The sequence below is a fragment of the Sorex araneus genome, chromosome X (genome assembly GCF_027595985.1).
Source record: "Sorex araneus isolate mSorAra2 chromosome X, mSorAra2.pri, whole genome shotgun sequence".
In the NCBI taxonomy this organism is placed as follows: Eukaryota; Metazoa; Chordata; class Mammalia; order Eulipotyphla; family Soricidae; genus Sorex; species Sorex araneus.
In genome coordinates, this window is record NC_073313.1 from 342,587,264 (window position 1) to 342,611,308 (window position 24,045).

At 48.2% G+C, this 24,045-nt stretch overlaps 1 protein-coding gene and 1 non-coding gene across 2 annotated transcripts in view; both read left to right on the forward strand.

Moving 5' to 3' along the window:
- The window catches only part of RNF144A (ring finger protein 144A), a 140,762-nt gene that overhangs the window by 112,002 nt on the left and 4,715 nt on the right, over positions 1 to 24,045 (forward strand). Inside the window, exons 6-8 of the mRNA XM_055120859.1 lie at positions 2,964 to 3,171; positions 8,577 to 8,724; positions 14,194 to 14,283. Of these exons, the coding sequence (XP_054976834.1) occupies positions 2,964 to 3,171; positions 8,577 to 8,724; positions 14,194 to 14,283 (446 nt within the window). The remainder of the gene's footprint in view (positions 1 to 2,963; positions 3,172 to 8,576; positions 8,725 to 14,193; positions 14,284 to 24,045) is intronic.
- On the forward strand, positions 13,838 to 13,975 carry LOC129400684 (small nucleolar RNA SNORA7). The gene has a single exon (XR_008627871.1). It is a non-coding gene; the product is annotated as a small nucleolar RNA SNORA7 (small nucleolar RNA).

A 24,045-nucleotide genomic window follows, 5' to 3' on the forward strand; every position in this document is an offset into this window, starting at 1 on the left:
CTCTACCCTGTGGTTCCTAATGGAATGGAGGGAGCCTTGGGCGATAAGGCAGACCAGTGGCTGCATTTGTTGTGCAAAAATGAAGCTGGCACGTGGCCGGAAAAGTGCCGGGGGAGGGGCGGGTGAGGGGTGGCAAGCTGAAGTCTGGGTCAAACCGGCCCCTTCCTGATATCACCCGCTCCTCGGATGAAGGATGAGGATGAGTGGGCAAGAGGGACAGCACAGTGGGAACTAGCAGGGTGTCAGCCCGGCAGTGGAGTCACTACGGGTCTGAGTCCAACCCTCACCCCAGGAAAACGGAGCATGGCTGAAGCTTCCTTTCCTCTTGGCCCGTGGCCCTTCCTTCCCCAGTTACTGTGCACTCAGGAGACCCCAGCACGGAGGGGTGGGGAACAATGCAGCTCCCATCCTGAGGAGGAGGTAGGATGCTGAGGGTAGAAAGTCAGCCAGAGCTGAACGGGATTGGGGCCAGCGGAGGTCTGCACAACACACACAGCCTCAGACACCTGGGGAAGTCCTTTTGGTGTTTTTCCCACGCGGATCCTGCCAGGATCTCTGAATATCCTGGGAGGGCCCCTCAGTTCTGTGCATCGCCCCCCCTTCCTCCTCCTGACCCCACCGCTCAGGACACGGGCAGCCACCCCACTCATGTAACTCTGGGGCAAACCACCATTTCCCCACAAAGCCACCAGGGTACAGCTGACAGCCAGAAACTTCTTAGAAAAGCAAACACGGAGCCCTCCACTAAAGGCAACAGCAAAGTTCACTTCACTCACTCGCAAGCCCGTCATGCACATTTCACATGATTATTCGGACGGCTCGGAAAAAAAAAAAGAATGTCCTGAATTTCCAGGTTTCTTCCTCTTAACGTTTTATCCATCCTTCTGCCAAATCTCCCCACTTGATTCACCTCCAAGAACTGGGCTGGGGAAGGGGTGGCGAGGAGATGGTTTCACCTACCGGAGCTCCTATTTCCAAGCTGGACCTGGAGTTTGAGCCCTGGCACAGAGTCGGCCAACCTGGCCAGTGAGCTAGGTGCCGGCCAGCCTGGTGCCAGCCCTAGTCTGTTAGGACATTTGTGTACAGATCAACTGTCACTGCTTTGGTGCTCAAAGACCAAAATCCTCAGTGTCAGTCCCTGTAGAGAAAAATTTTGGTTCACAGCAGAGGGTCCAACCATATTTGGCCAATAGCTCCTTTTGCAGAAAAGAAAACAAAAAAAGAAATATCTCAGGGTTCCCAAATGCATCTACTTTCCTTAACTGAGCAGAGTAAGCACCTCCCAGTTTCCCAGACTGCCCCTGATACTGTTTCCCCTGCGTCATTCCAGCACCTTCTAGTGGGAGGCGGGGGTGTGTGTGGGGGGGATTGGGGGGCTCAGTGTTTGTCACTTTGGGGAACATTGGATTTGAGGACTATATCCTTGTCTGATGCAAGCCTGTATCCTAGAGGGCTGACTTTGACTTCCCCCTTTAATTGGGAAAAACACACAAACACACACATGCACACACAGTCTCACATACACTGTCACTCTTGTCACACTGTCACATACACGCACTCACACACATATACATGCAGCCTGTTTGCAGGGGTGAGGGGGCTGGATCCAATAGCCCATATCAGGCCCCCAGCCTGCTGTAGGTCCCCACATGACTGTGAATCCTGTTTAGGATGTCAGTGGACTGAACTGTCCCTGGAAGCTGCTCTGTCACATGGCCATGAAGCTGGCAAGAGCCTTTCATTGTCTTCCAAGTTTCCCCAGCAAAATTCAGTTTTCTCAAATTACTGCTGAGTAGCTTTAAAAATCAATGGCCTAATTGAAGGGCTTTGACAAGAGTCCCATCAACCTTCGGCCTCCAGTAGATTTTAGCAGAGCCGTCTGCATTCCAAGGTGGCCTGGCAGGTTCCCTGTCTCCTTTAGAAGTCACTGTCACCCTCAGCAGAGGGTCAGCAAATCCAGAATCATGAAGACCACTAGGGACCAACAGTTTCAAGACCAGCACGTTTTGGACTTGCAAGGTTTTAGCAAGCGAGCTTTGAACAAAGATGTGATGGAATGGGGGTGACAACGTGTCCTGTTTCCAGAATAAATTCCCTGACTCATTTCATTAAACCATGCTGCTCTGTCACTGGTGTCCCTCCTGCTATGGAAGCCCTGGGGGTTGACGTCTCAGCCTCACGTGGTAGTTAGCTGCTAGCATAGATTTGAATTTGGGAAGACAGACAGAAGAAGAATTTCTTCCAGTCCCTTTCCCCTTCTTCTTCCCTTTCTATTCCTTGAGCAGATGTTTCTGAGCGCCTGCTGCATGCTTTGAATCATGGAGTCTGGCCTGACTTGAGGGAGCTGTGTCCTCAGGAAGGCAGGAGAGATTGTGAAGGCAGCATGCCCGGGTACTGGGGGATCTAGCCTGCCCTTCGCAGAAAGCTCCCAGCCTATGGGGGGTGCCAGATTTGGGGGCAGAGGGAGAGCTCGGGAGTTCTGAGTGCTGGCAGTAGCATCCCTAAAAGAATCTGGAGTACCTGCAGACCTGTTCCTAACTTCCACAAGTGGGGAAGGACATAGGAAGTGGCCAGAGAGAAGGAGAACCACTATTGTGTTGACAGCATCAACAGGACATTCTCCTGCTGTTGTAATGGGAGCATGGGACTGGGGAGGTGACCCAAAGGGCTGGAGTGCATGCAAGAGCCCCAGTGTGGTCCTGGTGTAGCATCACTAGGGTGACCCTGGTGGCGCTTAGCGCCATCAGCTCCATGTAGCAATTTATTGGCAGCCCTGGCTGTTCAGTCTTCAGGCTGACACAGCCAGGACAAGTATCCCTCAATACCCTTGAGTGACACCCTCAATTTTTCAAAAAAGAAAAAAAAGAATTAGTGAAGCAGGGCACTGTTGTGATTCCTTATTTGCAACCCCGCAAGGTCTGTTGCTTGCAGTTTGATTTGCTGGTTTTCTCTCCTTGTGCCAGAGGTACTCCTGGACCCCTGTCGGACGTGGTGTCCTGCATCTGCCTGCCAGGCTGTTTGCCAACTGCAGGAGCTCGGGCCACAGACCCCTCAGCTGGTGCAATGCAAAGCCTGTGACATGGAATTCTGCTCCGCCTGCAAAGCCAGCTGGCACCCCGGCCAAGGCTGCTCAGAGACGATGCCCATCTCCTTCTTGCCAGGGGAGACCAGGTACTATGACAGAGGGTTCTCCTTCACTGCGCCTCTGGGGGTGGGGGGAGATCCAAACCTCCAGACCCAAGCCCAGAGTCTTCTTCTTGTACCTCATTTATACCTGAGTTGGTTTCTTGTTTTCTGTTGAGAGCTGATTCTGTGCCAGAAATGGTTGAGCTCTGGAAATGCAAAACTGCACAAGAAGCAAAGTACTCCTTGCAGATCCAGAAAGACAGGCACGTGAACAGTTCATGCCCCAAAAGTGCTTTAGTCCTCTGAGGCCTGAAGTTTTCCCAGGCTCCATTGTGTTGAGGGTAATAGGAAACAGGGTCCCAAAAAACAGGAAGCAGACTGGGTGGACAGTAGTTATAAATATCAAAGTGTCACGGGGGGTGAGGGGGAAAGGTGTAGGGGGGTGTTGCTAGGTGCCTGAGGTCACATGGCTGCCTCTCCTGCAGAGGGAGCCAGGTAAGCAGGACGTGGCAGATCAGGCCTGTCTGTGCTCCAGTGCTCGGCCAGGCCACCGTCCTGTCCTGTCATTCTCTGGACCTTGAAATTTGGCAGGTTTAACCACACTAATTTGCTAGTGCTCAGCGCTTCACTGTCTGACAGCATCTCCAGCGGAACATGCTTCCACTTGATGAGAGCTGGCCCGTGTCTCCATTTCTGAGCCAGAAACTCTCGTCAGTGTTGTAGTCACCAGCTGTGCCTCCCCATCTCCTTCTCTCTTCTCCATTTTGTATGCCCCCCACACCCCACAACCCCCTTCCTTTCCCAGAGTCTCCTGAACACCCTTGATCACACTCCTCCTCTGTCAAACTGCCCAGTTCCCAGGTGGGAGATGGGGGCACGGTCTGTATCCCCACTGGAGAAGATCTATTTCATCTGAACCCCAAGCACACGGGGTCATGGTAAACCTGTGTATGAGGCCGCTTAGACCGAGCTCCTGATGTCAAAGCCTGTGCTTGTTTGAACTTTGTCACCCAGACCTTTTGCATATAGTAGGTACTCAAATGCTAGACTGAACCTAACTGACACAGTGAATTTTGCAAGAGAAAGCGTGCTCCCTGAATGGTTCAGATTATAAGTGATTTTTTAAATCTGTTCTGAGACTGGCTCCTGCCCAGTCACCTAACATAATGTTTTCTTAAGATGGAAGATGATGGATGTTGGAGCCCATGGACTTAGTATTGCTTCATCCTAATCTTCTGGTCACTTTAGTCTTACACAGGTGGTCCATTACACAGACACACACACACACACACACACACACACACACACACACAAACATCAAAGAGTCATGGTATTTACCTAAGAAAAAAAAACACAGCAAAAATAGACACCTACCTCCACTACCAAATGAAGTGCTGCCATTTAAAAATTGGACAAGAAACAGTTTAGAAACAGTGTTAGGGTGTATGTATTACCTGAGCAGGAACTAGCTTGGATTTCTGATTCCAGCACCAATTGCCTTCCCCACTCCCCTGCACCATCAGGCAGATCCGCAGAGTTCCCTGAGCACTGCCAGGGTGACCCTGGCACTCCCCAGGTTCTCAGGACCCAAGGAGCAATGTATATTCAGGCCTGAGCATGGAATCATTAGCAGTGCTTGGAAGAAAGGAAGAAGGGAAGATGGGAAGCAAGGAAGGGAGGGAGGGAGGGGGCGAAGGAGGGAAGGAGGGAGGAAGGGGAGGAGGAAGGGAGGGAGGGAGAGAAGAAGGAAGGAGGGTGAAATAATTCTCATTTTGTGGAAAAGTGAAAATCAAAAGTCTTTACATAACCATCTGAGTATATGTCAGACCCAGTCACCTAAATAAGCTTATATTCCCATTCACTGACAATCAGTTGGAGCTGAAGGATTGTGCCAGTTTTATTTTGTCATGGTTCTCACCATTCCCTTTTATATGCCTGATCCTTAGGCAGACTGTCAGGGGTCCTTCAGAACTGAGAGTGCACACAGCTATTTCCATATGACAACGGATTGTTTTGGTTTTGAGTTTAACCTTCCCTTTTCCAGTGTTTCCATTCATTACCTGATCAGCTTCACTGTTTTCCGCTGGGTGTCTGCCCATAAAAGACATTGCCGCACTGTCAGTTGGACTAATATTGTCAAAGACTTCCTTCATAAATGTGAGAAGATGATAAGAGTTATTACTGCCGGCACTTTTAAAGTCTAATTCAAATACCAGAAAATAGTTGAAAGCCCTGGTCCAGATCATGCAAATTTCTCTGGATGCCACAAGGCATCAGAACTTACTTTTCATTACTGTTTCAACTGTTCCTGTTTTGAAAAATCTCCCCTCAAAGACACTCTTCACTTTCCACTAATGTTGTCTCTGTTTGTGGCATTTCCTTCAAAATTAGCTTATGAGTCATAACAGAAAATTTGTTTCATGACTTTGAGGTCTCTCCTGGCTTTTATACCAAAACAATGCTGTCTGACCCCAGAGCCAAACCTTAAACATTGGATTTGGTGCCTCATGACTTTCTGGCTCTCTGCAGAAATCAAAACCATTCGCAACAGGAGGCCTCTGCTAGCGTTTGTGCAGGGCTCACCAAGAGACAATTGGAGGCACTTCCACGTGTTGCCTTATTTGCCCCTTGTGACCACACGGGTTCATTTCTGAATCACTTTCAGGGGTCATGCTGGTCTGTTACTTTTAAACTGGAGTCAAAATTGAGCTTGAGACAGTTTTACTATCTTTTAGCATAATATTAATAACAACTTCCAGCCATTGAACATTTACCGCACTTCTTGCATCCTTACAACATCCCTCTGAAGGAGATGCAGTCAGCTTTATTTCTGCTGACAAGGATACCAAGAATTGATCATACAGAACGAGTACAGCAAGGACCTGTCTACGTCAGGGCTCCAAGTTACAAACTGTGAGGCTTTATGCTTCCTACCAGAGTGTCTTCACTGGACACTTTCTGCCAGTGACCAAAACATCCAATTAGGACAGGGGTGAGGACACATTTTTTTTCGGCTAAGGGCCATTTGTATATTTAAAACACTATTTGTGAGTTATACCGTCTAGGCAGATGGGCTGCAGGCAGCTCACAAGAAGCATATATGTTTGTCCCAACATGCACCAGGGACAGACCATGTAATTTCCCAGGCCTTAAATGGCCCGTTGGTCAAAGGTTCCCCACCCCTGAGCTCACCTCAGTCCTGTGGCAAATTCACTATCAAATATCAGATAGCTCCTCCTGGAGTTGGGTTATCCCATTTTCCACTTACTGTAATCCTTGTGAAGACCTTTTTAGTCAGAATGCACTCAAGATGCCAGAATTTTCTCCTTCTCAGTGGATGTACAGTCAAAAGTGCAGACTGTTCCAAAAAATTGCTCTCTCCTACAGGAACTCTTTCGTCTCCTGCTGATGTTGAACCAATGCAGTGCGCTAAAACAGTAGAGAGGAGAAGAAACCCCATAATCTTGAGTAGTTTTTCCTACAAGTTTGCTGTTTATGCTCCCATTTTAAAAACTTATTTGCCCGGGATGGTCAGAGCCAATTATGTTATTTTTCACTATTGTTATTAGCACAGCGGGTAGGGCACTTGCCTTGCATGCGGCCGACCTGGGTTCAATTCCTCCATCCCTCTCAGAGATCCCAGCAAGCTACCGAGAGTATCCCGCCTGCATGGCAGAGCCTACAAGCTACCCGTGGCACATTTGATATGCCAAAAACAGTAACAACAAGTCTCACGATGCAGATGTTGCTGGTGCCCACTCGAGCAAATCGATGAACAATGGGACGACAGTGCTAGATGTCACTATTATAAACTGGAATTGTTACTGCTTATTGGGTACCACACAGTGTTTGCTGTAGTCCTAGGATCTTTACAAACATAATATTCCCTGGTGCTTATGCTGATGACAAGACTATCAGACTATACTCAAGGAGGTAGAGACAGACTCAAGGAGGTAGAGACAGAAATGGTTAGTAAAAGAGTCAGCCCTGCATCCCAGGCTTAAGACTATCAAGACTAACTGCTACTAACCAGTTTTCTCACAGGAAGCAATAGTGTGTTTAGTGTTGTGCTTGTAACATTAAATTACTTATTAGTATACTCCTAACTTCAGTTTTTGTTTTGTTTTGGGACCACATCCAGCAGTGCTCAGGGCTTAGCTCCTGGCTCTGCACCCAGGATCACTCTATTTGCCTTAGTGGAGACTGCCCGAGTATCCAACATACCAGATATCCTGGATCAAATCCAGGTTGGCCCCACACAAGGCAAACAACCCTACCTGCTCTACTATCACTCTGGTCCACCACTTGATTCTTTAAATCTCTCCCCCATTTTTTTTTTAAATTGAATCACCTAAACTGTGAGATACACAGTTACAAACTTGTTCATGATTGGGTTTCAGTCACACGATGTGTATTGTATGACTCTCCCCAATGTTTACTTAGGCATTGTGAGTTACAGTAGCTTCCGGCAGACACTGTCAACCGCACACCTCCAGACTGTCGCAGTCCATCTACCGCCGTCTCAAGGTCCCGCTCCCACACTCCTCCCTGTAGCTTTACCAACTGGCAAACCTGTTTCGGTTTTAATTCAGTTACTATAGCTCAGGTCACATGCTTACAATAGTGCTAATGCTTGTGGCTTCGCGATGCACAGTTCCTGCACCTCACCACCTCCGGAACACTCAAATCCCTCCCCTTCTGTCCTTCCACATATTTTTTCCAGTCCACATTTGTGTTTATTTTTGATAATAGCAAAATGCTTGCAGTTTGGGGTACTTTGGAAAATATGCAAATGTACTGAGAAGGACATAGTGTGATTATAGTTTCATTATCCAGATCCTCTGTTGTGAAGTCTAGATATATATGAATTTTGGCATATGCTGAAATTGTTCCACTCCACCCCTTTTGTTATTCTCTTTGGTGCCAGGAATCTAATCCAGTGCCTCACACATGTGCAATACATATTCTACCTCTCAGCCACACTCCTGGCTTTGATGCCATTCAACCTCCATGCCCCTCTAAATCAAAATGACTGATTGACAACTTTTTGGTTATCATTTTGCAGAGGGGCTGGAGCGATAGCACAATGAGTAGGACATTCGCCTTGCACGTGGCTGACCCGGGTTTGATTCCTCCGCCCCTCTCGGAGAGTCTGGCAAGCTACTGAGAGTATCTCTCCTGCACAGCAGAGTCTGGCAAGTTCCCCATGGCATATTTGAGATGCCAAAAACAGAAACAAGTCTCACCATGGAGACGTTACTGGTGCCCGCTCGAGCAAATCGAGAGCAAGGGGATGACAGTGACAGTGACATTTTGCAGAGCTTACGTTTCTTCCATTTTTGTTTTGTTTAATAACATGGATCCCTTTCCTTGTGTCGACGCTTCTGGGTAAGAGATGCTGATTCTCTCTCCCAGTCCCTCCCATCCCCCTGATGGACTCTCTCCTGCAGCTCTACCTTCAAGCTGGAGGAGGATGATGCGCCCATCAAGCGCTGCCCCCAGTGCCGGGTCTATATCGAGAGAGACGAGGGCTGCGCGCAGATGATGTGCAGGAGCTGCAAGCACGCTTTCTGCTGGTACTGCCTTGAATCTCTAGATGTGAGTAGAGCTCCGAACTTGACCTTGTCAGGTCTTTGCCTTTGGGGTTCAGACCTGGTGTGGGATACACCAACCTGGCATTTCCAAACAAACTTAGAGAACAAGCCTATGAAACAGAAGCACACTTATTTGACCTGCTCTGAACATTGGAGAATGGGAATTTGTAAAGTGCAGTGGTTGCTTAGAAGACAGCAGTGGATACAGGAGTCCGGGGAGTCGAAGTTCAGCTCAGGCTTCGGAATCAGTATGGGGTCCAAAATAAGTAGCATCAAAATGGTGATGAGCAGCTTTCCTGGTAGACCAGAAGACCATAGACTGGGAGCTGCCATGGCATTTGTGGGCTTGCATTTTTCACCTTTCAGGAAGCTGGTATCTGAGATCAAGCGGACAATGCACTTGGGTTCGCCTTTTCTCTGGATTCTCATGTAGTGGACTAAAGGAAAGCTTGATACCCCTTCCTCTTTCATTAGGACATTGATGGGAGCTTCACCCTCAAGAGTTCACCTCGAAAAGTGGGGACCCGGGGCTAGAGCGATAGCACAGCGAGTAGGGAGTTTGCCTTGCATGTGGCCAACCTGGGTTCGATTCCCAGCATCCCATATGGTCCCCCAATTACTGCCAGGAGTAATTCCTGAGTGCAGGAGCCAGGAGTAATCCCTGTACATTGCAGAGTGTGACCCAAAAAGATAAAAAAAGAAAAGTGGGGACCTTCAAATATCAACACCAAAGGAGTGAAGAATTTAATGTGTATAAGTTGGGAGGAGGGGGGTCGGGGAGGGACAGGAAGGAATGACACAAAAGCCTTTGGTTCACAGCAGTGACTGTTATAAAGATCATCGAGGAACAGAGGCAGAATGTTAGACCAGGGGACAGTTATTGCAGTGATGACCATGTCATTCTCAGCTAGGCAAAACAGACGCTCTTGCTGTTGTCTGGCCAAATGGACGTTGCCAGCCGCTGATGGCCTCCTTTCCCCCCAGTGGCTGGTGTTGAGTGTTTCTCAAGCACTCAGCTCCCAGGTGTCACCAGGCTCAGTCCTGCCCAGAGCACCAGTGCCAGCCTCCCATCTGGGAGCCCCTGACATTTTTTTTTTCTAAAGCATCAAAGCCTGATGCAAGTAATGCTGCTTTTCAACTTCCAGTTCTCTGTCTTCACCCATGTTTCGGGGAAAGAGCATCTTGTAAAATGAACGCGATTATGGCTTTGGTCTTAGGAGAGTCTGTTAAAGAGCTTTTAGTAAGCCGCCACTGTGATTAAGAATAGAACTGGTGTTGTGTCAAATCATTTACGTGGCATGACTTGACATCTGTCTCTGGCACAGCAAAGGTGGAAGTACCTGGCACCTCCCATATTACCCCACTATGGTCTCATTAAAAATAAAGAGGCTTTGGGGCAACTCTCTGCTGACCTTGCCAGGACCTCCTGTCTGTAGACTGCCCCATCCCTTGACTGTCTGAAATCCAAGCCCCATGTCTGGGTATCTCTAAAGAGGCATCATTTCAGAGCCATACTGGTCAACAAGATTGGCTAGAAGAGTAAACTCAGGCTAGAGGGGTGGGTGTGGGGTGGGGTGGGGGGGAGAAAGTGCTCCCAGCTTGGGTGAAGTTGGAGGGCTGGGAAGGACAGGCTTGCAGTGTCATTTGAGATGAGTGTCTCTTTGAGATGGAATATTAAGTAAGTTGCAGGTCTGTGATTTAAAGGCCTCTTTCAACAAGCTGGATAGATGGCTTCTTTGGGGCTCATTCCTTTGAAAAGCCCCTTGTTCCTTTATTAACCTTAGAAAGGAAACTTACAGGGAGACTTTGTATCACTGAACAAATATCTGGGAAATGCCACTATTTTTCTCTTCTGTAGGCATCTTTATCTTCTTCTCAACAAGCTTAGTAAATTATTTTGGCAAGGTTAATTTCTTTTCTAGCCTAAGTCCAACTTAGTTTATTCCCCAATATTGGGTCATTTTAAGATGATCTTTGGAGTGATGATTTCTGAAGCTTTACAATATCCTTTAGGACCTTCATCTGATTGTATATATGTATAACTGAGTACGTCCCCTAGAATATTCCAACTTCTTTTGGACAGCAGTGACTAATCTCTACTATCCAGGCAGGGATTTTTTCCCCTTATAATAACTTTTCTCAAAGGGAAAGAAGACGCAGTCCCAGGCTCACTTCATGGATTTCAGGGTGCACAGCCAGGAGTAAGCCCTGAGCACAGCCTGGTGTGGCCCAAAGAATTGGGGAAAAAATTAAATTTTCAAGAAGGGTTTATTTCTGGTGTTATGCTTGCTGTGCCTCCATTTGAGGTTGCTGAAGCTCCAGAAAATCGAAGGGAGTCCCACCGCCAGCTTCCTGGGACCCAAAGCCAGTTTGCATGTTTTTCTGGTCTCTGCAGAATTCCATCTGGCTCCTTGAGTTCTATAACTGGGTTCCCTGCCCGAGGACCCCACGGAACGCAGATCCCACACTCTGCACTTCCTTCCTGAAAGATTTCCACTGCCCCTATTTCATTGCTAAGTGAAAGGCTTCTGGAAAATGACCCCCAGATTCTAGATGGAAGTTTCTAAGTTTCTAAGGCACAGGGAGTTTGTTCTTGGGTGAGTTCATCAAAAGCAACAGCCGGTTAGGATTTTGGACCAGTGTTTAAGATAAGGCTGGAAATGCAGTATTCTGAGAGGTAGGGAGGGGGGTATTTTATTTGCTTTTGTCTTCTAGAAGCTTCCCCACCTGAGGCACAACCTCCTACCCAGGCTGAAAAGGGGAGTTTCTGTTAGTGAGCATCTTTCCTCTTACAGCCCTGTTACCCTCCTCACTAGCCAGCCCCTTGTGTCCACTCTGCTGTGGTCCAGTCTTTCCTGTTTCTCTACACTATAAATGAAAAGCATTTATGGCATAAAGTTGTGAAGGACCCCCTTGGACAAGAGTTGGAATGGCGTCCTTCTTTTGCCAAGAATAAAACCAGGCATTGTCTGTTGTCTCCCTCCCGCACCAAGGCCCCAAAGGAGGGAGGAACCACCAGGGATTCTGATTTTTCAGACTCTCAAAGTCAAGTCTTCCTTCTAGGTGGACCAACTGCAAGTTAATTTTACACTTAAGCTCAAGTCTTCACTCAGATCTTCTGGTAAAATTGCTGGGAGGGATTTATTTTTATCTTGGAACATCTTCAATGATGTTGATGATTGCTTTCTAATGCTGGCCCCATTTTTTTCTGCTTCCACCCAGGGAGTTAATGAAGCATATCTGAACAACTGGTGGGGGCGGGGGGAATGATCTGGTGGGATACACTGAAGGACCCCACTACCTCCCCCGCCCCCAGGGTTGCTGTGTCTAGGCCTTATCAATAAACCCACCCTCCCTGCACAATCCCCGGTGCCTTGTCAAAACACAGGAGAGTGCTCTTGTCAGGGAGAAGCAAGGTGCTCCTGGAGCAAGAGTTCATTTTGCACGACACATGCCCGGAGTCTTCCCAGCCAGCCCACTTGGGGTGTGGACACTCCGGGGCTGCTCTAGGAGGCCAGCAGAGTCCATGACCTTATCATCTCCCGGGCCCAGTGCCCTGTGCGATTTTACACAGGTTGAACTTCAGAAAGGGAATGCCAAACGGCTATGCCAGGGCTGAGCGTGGTGGGAAGAGTGGGAAACTGCAACCTAGATATGGGAGCAGGAATCTTAGTGGTGGGGGCGGGGGTGGGGAGGACCACAAATAAGTTTCAGTGTAAAGGAAAAGGAGAAGAGGTTTCCCAGAGGACGAAAGGCCCAGGATGAGCTTCCTAGAAGCCAGAGCTCAGCTAGAAGCACAGGAGCACAGCTGGCCTGTGGCTGAACTTGCCCTCACAAAGAAGAGCAGGCGAAGGGGGAGACAGATCCTCAGAGCCTTCCTCTGAAGAGGCTGCTTGCTTCTTTGCCTGGAAAGCCTCAACTCCAGCCTTAACTGTGTGCAGGCACCCAAGGTCCCACTGACGGAACCAGCAAGTGCCGGTCTGCGGCCCCAGGCTGACTTCTGGGGCCCGTCAGTGGACACTGCGCCCCGCTCCCGGCTGAGCCACGGAGTGCCTTCTCGCTGGACTCTGGGCTTGTTTACTCTTTTGTCAGAAAGAGGTTGTTTACGCGCTCAGCTGCACTGGTGAACTCGGTGCCACCCCTCTCTTGTGCCTTTCACTGACAATGGCAGGGAAGAGGCGCTGCCAGTTTGGGGAGAAACAACCAATCTTTGAGAAAAATCTCCATTCCCGGACTGGGCACGTAGCTCAAAGAGCTGGAACCCTTGTGTTCATTGTGGGAGCCCTAAGTTTGAGCCCTGGAACCACAGTCTTCCCAGCACTGCCATGGGCATCTACCTCCCCCAACAAAAATGAACAAAATCCCATTCTTGCAAGCAGAGTAGGTGAAGTCTAGGGGTGCTGACCCCTGAAATTAGAGAACTTGAGTCAAGAGACTACTCTAGTGGCAGATCCTGGTGCTACGAGGCTGACTGTATGAGGGTCGGGTTGTCCTGGGAAGGAGGTTGGAAGTCAAGGGGGCACCCGAGAACACCAGCAGGCACAGAATTGGGATGGTTTCCCAGGATCTGACTCCTCAGGCCAGACCGGTAGGAAAGGGTGCTTCCTTCCCAAGCCCGTTCTGAGTGTTGAAAATTGTAGCTGCCTGTGTGAGAAGGCGCTTTACGGTTAAGTTTTCTGGCTCTGATAGAGGATTGACCCGAGATAACGCAAACTGTCTCATCCAGGAGTCATCCAGCTAGGCCACAGGAAGAGGCAAAGGCACAAGGACTCCGGCAAAGCACTGCCCGAGCCAGTGGTAGCGTATAGAGTATCGAGAGAGCCTCTGACCTACTTGTCCAGAAGCCTGCATCAGCACAATCTTCTCTTCCCTGGGAATCCCGAGATGGCCTCTGAGCCCAGCAAGGGCCCTTTTCCAGGCTGGGCCTGAGCGTGGAGCAGGGCTCCCTCTAGTGCTCAAGTTGGGTCCAGGAGCTCCAGTGGGTCTCTAAGCACCAGCAGCCACTGACTGAGGCCACCGTGGAAGGAGGGAGGGGAGGGGGCCGATGCGACATGTTTTGTCACATTTACTCTCCCATGTCCTCGTTCACTCCCAGTGTCAAAATAGAAGCAGCTTGGGACCTCCCAGGATCGCGTCTGGAGAATTGCTAGTCTTCTGCCAGCTTCGGAGATGGGAGGGAAAGCAAACCTGGCAGAGCTACCAATTCCATTCCCAGCTTGCCCCGTAGCTGGTGATCGGAAGACTCTGCAACATTGCTCCCGAGGCCAGCCAGGCCGCCCCACAGGAACTGCTACTCTTACAGATCACACCGAGAGAGAGAGAGAGAGAGAGAGAGAGAGAGAGAGAGAGAGAGAGAGAGAGAGAGAGAGAGAGAGAGAGAGAGAGAGAGAGGAGGAGGAGCTTGGGTCAGACAGAAATTATTCACCACACTTGGAGGAATCTCTCATCAATTTTACTCTCTCTTGCTTCCCAGGATGATTTCCTCTTGATCCATTATGACAAAGGTCCCTGCCGGAACAAGCTGGGTCATTCCCGAGCATCTGTGATCTGGCATCGGACACAGGTAGGCATTTTGGAACTTGGAGTATGTATGTGAGTGTGTGTGTATGTAAATGTGTGTTAGAGAGAGGAAAAAATGTGTTTGTGTGTGCACATGTGGGATTGTGTGTCTTTCCAGAAAACTTAGAAATCACAAGTTAGATGAGGTTCTTCTCTGCAGGAAGCCAATGAGCGAAGGCGGTGGCTCCTGGCTATACGTTTAGCCCAGACTGATTTTTAACAGCAGACTTCAGATGCTTGTGCTTTGCTCATGACACTCATGCTAATGCTTTGGGGGAATGAATTCTTCCATAGCCCATGGAAGACAGCTTTTCCAGAGGTAGGGAAAGACTCCCGGAAGGGAGTGGGGCTAGGGCAGGAAGAAGGATCCCCACGTAGCTCTATGGTATGTGCGGAGTTCAAAAGGCCCTGTGTGGTATAATCATGCTTTCAACACCTATGTGTTTCTTTTGCTTTTATTGTTATTGTTTTTATTTTTTATTAGTGAATCGCCGTGAGGGTACAGTTAGAGATTCACATAATTTCATACTTGTGTTTCGGTCATACAATGCTCGAGAACTCATCCCTCCACCAGTTCCCATTGTCCACCACTGATGATCCCAGTATCCCTCCCACTCCCCAATCCCATCCCCCCCACCCCACTCTGACTCCGTGGCAGGGCATTCCCTTTTGTTCTCTCTCTCCCTTTGGGTGTTGTGGTTTGCAATAGGGTATTGAGTGGCCATTGTGTTCAATCTATAGTCTACTTTCAGCACACATCTCCCATCCTGAGTGGATCCTCCAACCACACTTTACTTGGTGTTCCCTTCTTTCTCTGAGCTGCCTTTTTCCCTAGCACGTGAGGCTGGCTTCCAAGTCATGGAGCAAAACCTCCTGGTACTTATTTCTTCTATTCTTGGGGCAACATCTATGTGCTTCTTACTATGTGCCAGAGTCTATTCTCGAAGCTAGCGCTAATTTGGGAATTAGATCTGCCTGAGACATCCCATGTACAGGCAGAAGCAGTACAACAGCAGCTTATGCCTTGGTGATTAGTGTTTGAAGGGGACCTTGTGTGAGGCCTGCAGAAGTGCTGAGCTGACCGTTGGGGTAGGTGGGATGAGCAGTAAGGACCATCCAGCAGAGTATGGACACAGTCCAAGGAGAGTAGGGACAGTCCTGCACAGTTTGCTCACAAGTTTTCAGGATCAACGAAACTCACCAGAGGCAGCTCGTCTCTGTCCCCCTTGGCCTCAGATGGGGTGGACATTCTGTGAAGACTTATTCTCTCACTGCACCATGGGTCATTGATCTCAGCTGTTGGTCCGGGCCTCCGCAAGCGCCTGGCCAGGCAACACTCACATGCCCTTCCTTGGAATTTGAGCTTCCTAGCAACATGGTGGCCAAGAGTCTACTCAGTAGGACAGAGTGGGAGCAGAGTAGAAAATGTGCTGCACTTCTGACAACCACTGGCAGTCATGCCTTTGAGTGGATGCACCATGCAGATTACATGTACCAGGAACTGAGGCGTGTTCCTAGGAATCCTAGAGATCCTGAGGTTCTGGTGCTACTCAGTAAGAGATTCAGAAACTTGAGAAATCAGAGCCCTGGAGACAAGGGTCTATATGCTCTGCATACGTTGAGGAAGGAGCCTGGAAATATTGGTCAGTCCCCTTCTTGGCATTGTCAGGTAGCAAGCTCAAGGGGCTGCCTGCCAAGTGCCGGGTTCCGAGCTGGACCCTGGCACCCTTGGATGTGGAGGGCACTCTGGTCGCAGGTGCCTCTCGGTCTTAGCAGGATTGAACAGGGGCAGGCCATTCATCACAAAGGTATCCATGTCTCTCCATGGGCCAGGGGCTTCCTGGAGATGGAAAAGAGCAGTGAACACAGCCCAGTGTTGGATTGGGGACCGACAGTGAACTATGAGTGAACTAGCAGCGTGCAATGCAAAGAGAAGAGCATCGCGTGACCTAGCAAAGCCTGTGAAGCTAACAGCAGAGCGGACACAGTGCAGACGGCTCCCACGAGAGACTCTCTCCCGAGGCCTCACTTTCCAGCACGAGAGAGAATATCCATCAGTGAAAGGCGCTTTCATTGTTGTATAGTAATTTACTCGTCTATGCAAAGCCACGAAATGGGTATTAGAAACTTCTCATTTCCCATGTGAGTCTCCTCGGTTTAGGTAAAATTGGCATCCTCCCCCCACATCCCACTGCAAATAGGCTTTTTGTTTGGAAAATGCTTATGAGCTGACTATTGAGTGATTCTGTGCGTGAGGTTTCACTTTGTGTTTACTGCGAAGCCTTTTAAGCAGCAAGGCGGATTTTATTATCTCCCATCAATTCACTTATAAAACTACTGAGTGTTTATGAGAGCTCAGAAATCGGTCGTGGCGGAAGCCAGAGTTCAGTGTGTGACCGGGGATGGTGGGTGGCTGATTCTGTGGCCTGCGGGTGGAGTGACACAGCCACTTTCTTCTCTCCTCTTGGGGACCGAGGCTCTCAGTCGGGTTGCCCCCTCTTCCCCCTGCCTCCGCTTTGCCCATGCTATTCCTTCCCCTGCAGCGGTCACTCTCTTCCACTGGCAGCTCTGCCCATCCAAATTCTCTCCTCTCTACAAAATGGATGTGACATCCTAGACAAAGTCACTACTGACACTAGTCCCCTCATCCATGTCCAGGGTTTAAACAGTTCTTTTGGCTGTGAGCACATTTTATTTGTTCATCCTCTAAAAAGAAATAATTCCCTTGTACCTATGTCTTGTCTCTTATGCTAGATAAACATGCCCTTAAGCTCTCCATTCTACAAATTTGTTTTGCTCATCTTTGAAACTTCTACACCTGGTCCTGTGCCTAAGACAAAATAGTAGTAGTAGTAGTAGTAGTAGTAGTAGTAGTAGTAGTAGTAGTAGTAGTAGTAGTAGAAGTAATAAGCAACCTCATAAATAATATTTCCATGAGGGTAAATGTTCACTTTAGCTTTTCCTGTTACTTCTTTGCAGCTTCCTCTGCAAAGCCCAGGGCTCCTGGGGAGACCACCCATCCTTGGTTGTCCTGCTAGTTTCTATCTTATGGGTGAATACGGGGGAAAGGAGCCCGCTCTGTGGCACATCGTTCTCCCGGGGTCTTGTGCGAGTTGCTCAGGTTTCTGTTTTACATTTTGTGGGGTGCAATGCAAACTACTAGTGACCAGCAGGAGTGTGTGGCCAGCAGAGAAAGGAAGGGCGGTCAGGTGGAAGTGTGGAACCATTCCTTTGCTCCATAGGGGAAACATGCATGTACTATTTAAAAAAAAAAGCAGAAAATGGATTTCCAACCTGGGATAATTGTGTTTTGAAAACCAAGGGAGGTATATCAGTGTGACAAGTGTGACGAGAGACTGTTTGGGGCAGTTTGAAGGGATGTTCACTCTATATAGGGCCCCCTGACTTCGTATGGTCTCAACTTTGTCTGGTGCTTAGAAATGGTAGTGAGACAGAGGTTATTTGGGGGGTGTGCCTGGTTTTCTGGCTTCTCGAATTTTCCCTGCTACCTGTACTACTTTCAAAGTCGCCGCCTGCTGGTCATTGGCTCCCAATGCAGCAGTTTGCATGGAATCCCACAGATAGCAACCAAGCATTGCCCCATACTCTGCCCGTGATGCTCGGAGTGAAACATCAGAAGTGCTCATTCAGAGGAGAAGACTCGAGACCATTTTTCACAAGTATGGCCATGAAATACCACCACAAAGATTCTGAAACTGGAGGTTGCAGGGAAGACTTTTGAGAAGGGTGCAGCCTGAGCAGAGTTCTAGAATGTTATAGCCAGGGTGCAGGCTGGGGGATATTGGAGGTCTCGTGCAGTGGATGGGAAACTAGGGATGGAGCCTCGGTTGGAGCTGGACAGGAAGTAGAGCATCAAGCTGTGAACAGAAGACGTCATGTAGCACTGGGCAGCTGCAGGGAGGTTTTAGAAAAATAGAATTAAATGCACAGGCAGACACAGCCTGGACTTCCCACCCTGACATTTCTGCTCCCCCAGAATCACAGAATCAGGCCTCACCCTTCATGTAGTCTCATCGCCATCTACAAGGCAAAAACCACCGACCTGGTGGTGTACCTGAAGACCCTACTCAGGCATCTGCTGTTTCTTCTCTATTCCTTCCCTTCGTCTTGCTCCACTTTTGGTTTTCTTTAAAGAAGTTTTACTTGGGGGTGGGGGACACACTCATGGTGCTCAGGGCTCACTCCCTGGCTCTATAATCAGGAATTATTCCCAGCAGTTCACGGGAGACCATGTGGGATGTCTGGGATTGAACCCAGGTCAGCCACTGAAAGGCAAACACCCTACCCACTGTGCTATCACTTTTCCCCTCCTAGTATTCTTCCAAAGGAACTTTTCTAACCAGAGAGTGTTCCAGGAAGGGATGTTGTTTTCTCTCTCAATCATGTGGGTGTGGGGGTAGGTGGGAGCTTTTGCTGACGTTAGTGACGAAGACCCTCAGGACAGGAGAGTACCAGAGACCTCCAGGAACGAACTCCTGCCCTTCAATTATGCCTTGGAACTCAGTGTGTGCCCAGCTCTGCTCTGAGCATTCCAGCACAGCAAGTTGGTGGTCACTTTTCTGGGAAATGGGCTGAAGGGCAAAAGAAAGTATCCTTTTCCTTGTTCGGCACAAAAGGAAGAACCGGTGTGGGTAAGATTCTCTCTGGCCAGGTGAAGACCCACTTGAGAGCAAAGGAAATTCCCTCGGGCTTTGACAGGTAATGCTGATTTCTGGAAGAGCCTGGAGAAAGCTTTGGATATGGCACTGAGATGGTGTCGAGGAGAGTGTGCAGATGTGAAGGCAGGGCACAGCCATCTGGTGACTGTGCGTGGTGACTCTGCCGCTCTGCGTAAATGCCATCTGGGCCACACCCCGTGGTCAGAGCCTGAGTCCCACAAGTGTTGGGACTCTTAGTTCCCTGATATCAGGAGCCTACATGTTTGGCTGATTTGCTTTCATGTGTATGCATGCATATTAAAAATTATTATTATAGTATAGATAGCATAATTACAATCGTGTTAATGTCTATTCCTTTTTCTCTGTTTGGTCTTGGGGCCACACCTAGTGGTGCTCAGGGCTTATTAGTGACTCTTTGCTCAGGGATCTTTCTTGGTGGTGCTCCGGGGACCATATGGGATGCTGAGGATCGAACCCGGGTTGGCCGCATGTACTAATGCTCCAGCCCACACCTATGGCTTAGATATACAAAGTTATTACACTGCTTTTAAAGCATTATGTTTGGTGATGCCTCTGGGGATTTCTACCTCCTTCTCAGGAGTCCTAGAATGAGATTTGTTCTTTTTCTTAAATGCTGGTCCATCATCCACAAAGCCTCTAGGACCTTGTCAGACACAAGACCCTCCCATGACATGTGGACTTTGTCTGCTTCATGTTCGCTAACTTCTCAATATGATGAATGAGCATCAAACTTCAGAACAAGAACGTAGTCTCCTTGATTTGACATCAAAACTCAGGCCTGGGGCTGGAGCGGGTAGGGCGTTTGCCTTGCACGCAGCTGACCCAGGTTCGATTCGCAGCATCCCATATGGTCCCCGAGCACTGCCAGGAGTGATTCCTGAGTGCAGAGCCAGGAGTAACTCCTGAGCATCGCTGGGTGTGAGCCAAAGAGCAAGAAAAAAAAAAACCTCAGGCCTGATTTCTTGGCTTTTCATGTGCACCCAGGGATCACTCCTGGCAGTGCTCGAGGAACCGTATGTGGTACCAGGGTTGTATCTCAGGTTGACCTTATGCAAGGCAAGTGCCCTACCTGCTGTCCTATCACTCCAGCCCTGTCATTTTCACTCCTAGTATTTCAGCTGCATCCCCACTACATAACTTCTGCTGGATCTGATGTCTCCTGCAGGATGTCATTCTGAATTTCCCATGATCTTTTTTCTTTCTGTCTTAAATCTGCCTTTGTACAGATGTTTTTAATCTCTCCATTAATTATATGTTTACCTCCTCCCACCCCCAAGGGATAAGATTTATTTTTCTTTTCCTTATATGCTACAATTAAAAACAAAACCCACAAATATTCATTCAGCAGAAAAAGGAGGTACTATGTAGAAAGGGTGAGTCAACTAGTGAATATTCATTGTAAACTAGAAACTGCTTAATAGTCACTGTTAAGTGGAGCTCTGCCAGCAGTCGCACTGTTATCTCAAACACAGTGCTGTGGTTGGCAGTGTTCCAGTGAACAAATACCTTGTCTCACACACACACACTCGTGCACACACACACACACACACACACACACAGAGTCATGTGATGGCTAGTGTTTAACACCCAACACCCAGCCCTGGGTCTGGGAGGAGGGAAGTCCTCAGTAGTAGGCTTGAACCCTCTTGGTGATGGGGACACTCTCATTCAGATTTTTCAAGGTGCCAGTGCTATGCCATTGAACGGAGAATTAGTAATAGGGACGGTAGCTGCTCACAGCGCCCATTGTCCTCACCTCCCTCATCATCCCAGCCTCTGTCGTATGAATCATGTGCTTGGTCAGTGCCTGAGTCCCATGACAGCTTCTTTTCCCCCTTAGTCCGGCTCTCATGGGTCAGCCTATAAAGTTAGATTTACCATTGATTATGGAACCAGTGTTAAGCTGTGCATGGGGCTTAAGAGGTTCCCCAAACTGTGCTCTGCTCTGAAGCCATGTACAGTTTGGGAAAAAAATCAGTCTGACTTTCTGAACAGCCTGGTTTTTTAACAGGGATTAGCTGTTGCTTTAATAAAGCTCAGGATTTGCCAGTCAGAGTGATGCTGTCCTGCATCCTGATTCCCTTGAGAGCCTGAAATTCTTTTTACTTTTCTCTCTCTCTCTCTCTCTCTCTCTCTCTCTCTCTCTCTTTGCGTCTCTGTCTGTATCTCTCTCTATGTCTCTGTGCCTCTGTCTCTCTCTATCTCTCTGTCTCTGTCTGTCTGTTTGTCTCTCTCTCGTCCATAATGTATCTCCCACACACACACTATGTTCCCAACATGCTTACTCAGTGGTTATTTTGGGTTGTGAGATGTGCTTCCTGTCTTATTTTCACCACTGGTGCCTGCGATCTGGCATTATCAATGTCCTTTCATAACCAAGGGCAATGGATTGGACAACCCTGTCTGTTAATGAAAATATATGAGGCTGTGTTTGGAAATCCAAGATGATGTCTTACTATACAACTAAGCCAATCTGAGCATTGTGTCAAGGCCTCAGTATGTTTTCGGCTGCACAGAATCCCCGACAGCGTCAGCATAGACAGGGCTTTCCAAGTCGTTGAGATTACGTTAGAGCGCAGCCGAGTTAAGTAACACATTTCTGTGTGTTTTATATATTCTGAGATACAGCGTGCCTGTGATTTTAACAAAGCAGGCTCTGAATTCACACTGCAAAACTCTACCACTGACATTATGTTCAGACAAGTGGACTGAGCCAGCTGGGTAGCAAACATGGATCCTTAGTATTAGCACAACCTAATTAAAAATGCAACATGATATAGGCCTGTGTGCGAGTGTGTGTGTGTTCCTAAAAACTAGAAATCTAACAAAATATTCTGGTACATCTGGGATGCTATAAAATGGGGAGGAAAGCTACTATTTTTTTTTCCTGTAATGAAAAAGCTCAGCTCTTCCCTACTGTGTTTCTCGCCTGGATGTCTCCTTTGCTACTCACCCAAATACTTCACTCTGGTCCCCAAACCTGTAGGGAAGTGGGGATTCCCCATAACAAGTAATTATTTGTGATTCTCTTGAGCTGGATGATACCGAAGACTGATATTTCCTGGCAGTAGCATCAGAAACCTCATGGGTTAAGGCTCACGAGACAATAGTTTCCCCGCCTACCAGGAACTCCAACATAAATCCAGATTATCACCTGTGTTTCTGACTGGCAGGTTATATAAATAAGAGGTTCCCATGATGCCCTCCTTGGAAGTATGATCTGTGACTGGAGCAGCTCACAAAATTCAGCAACACATTTTATTTACTGGTTTGATGTTTGTTACCAAAGAGGAAAAAAAGTGGGGGGACTGGAGAGCTGGAAAAGGAGTTAAGACAACTTGCCTGGCATGCAAATGATCCCCGTTCAATCCTCAACACATACAGTCCTCCTGACCACTGCCAGGAGTGATCTCTCAGCAAAGAGCCTGGAGTAAACCCTCAGCACATCTCGATGTGGGTCCAACACTAAAAATAGTTTTAAGACCAACATAGGTGTGATCAAGGATATGGATGGCATCCAGATGGAAGAGATGGATCTGGCCAGGTTTGAGGAAGGAGTGTGGTGCCTCCATGGCCTGTCCAGGCTGCCAATCTCCCCATAACTCTATGTTCATCAAGCCAGATCCTCTCTGCACTCTGTACTTTATTACTGCGGTAGGTGATGGCATTGAACAAGGCAAGTTCTCGAGAGCTGAACCACATCCCTAGCCCTGAGCTTTTGGGAGCTGTAGGGGTTTCATCAAGTAGACCTGGCTAATCACAAAGTGGATTTCTCGCCCTTCCACATACTCATACTGGGAAGAGAGGTGGAAAGTCTAAATTTGTAATCGTGGCATAGTTACATGGTGAACGGGTGTCAGGAACAGCCCACATGGCGTTCTCTCATTAGAATCAAAGACACTCTTATCAGCAGGGAGACGACAAGGATTTCAGGAGCCCTGTGTCAAGAGGTGGGGCCAGAGACAAATCCTGGAACTGCCATCAGGTTATCTTACCAATGCAACAACTTATTGAATACCAGATTCCATTGCTGATAGAGTGCTAGAGATTTTTTTTTCTTCTCATGGTTTTGGTTTACCATCAATAAAGCTGAAGTTTCTTGTTTGAATTCACTGGGCAGCTTTAAAGGTTCCTAATACCTTTTGAATATTCCTAATGACACAATTCACATCAGACCACGTCCATACAATGACAGCAGAATGGCCTCTAAGCATGGGGTTCAAGCCTCAGTATTTTTGTCTGTTCAGTTGATTCTAATGTGCAATCAACTTTGAGAACCCACTGGCCTCGAGGGAAAGGAAGTCACCTGAGTTAAAATTAGATTCGTGTGGGAGCAATAGCACAGCGGGTAGGGCATTTGACTTGCTTGCGGCTGACCCGGGTTCAATTTCGAGCATCCCATATGGTCTCCCGAGCACCTCCAGGAGTAATTCCTGAGTTCATGAGCCAGGAGTAACCACTGTGCATTGCTGGGTGTGACCCAAAAAGAAAGAAAAAAAATTAGATCCGTGTGCCCAGAGCGTTCATGTGTTTATGATTCTGAACACTAGGTGGGAGTCTAACTCCATCGTCAATATTGATGCTGCTTTGGAGTTAAGCAGTTGCTAGAGGAACTTGAGCAGGTTAAAATAAAATTAAAATGTGTAACATTGTATGTTTTGGGTCTAACCTCCAGGAATGACACATAGCAGGACACTCTTCGATGTCCTATGCCTGTCCAGTTCTCCTACTTACAATTCAATGCCTTCTTCAAGCCTTTCCTCACACCAGCCACTTTCACTACATAATATCAGTCATCTTCCTTTGGGAGCCCTTTCCCCCCTTTCAAATGTAGTTACTTTTTCCCCTTGACTTCCCATTTTACCTGGAACCTGATGCCAGTTCCTGTAAAATATATTGCTTTCTTTTTCTTTGGGGTCCAATTCCAGCAGTACTCAGGGCTTATTCCTCTTTCTGTGTTCAGGGATCACTCTGGGTGATCTCAAGAGACCTTATGGGTTGTGAGGGATCAAATCTAGTTCTGTGGCATACAAGACAAGTACCCTGCACCCTGTGCTCTTGTAAGA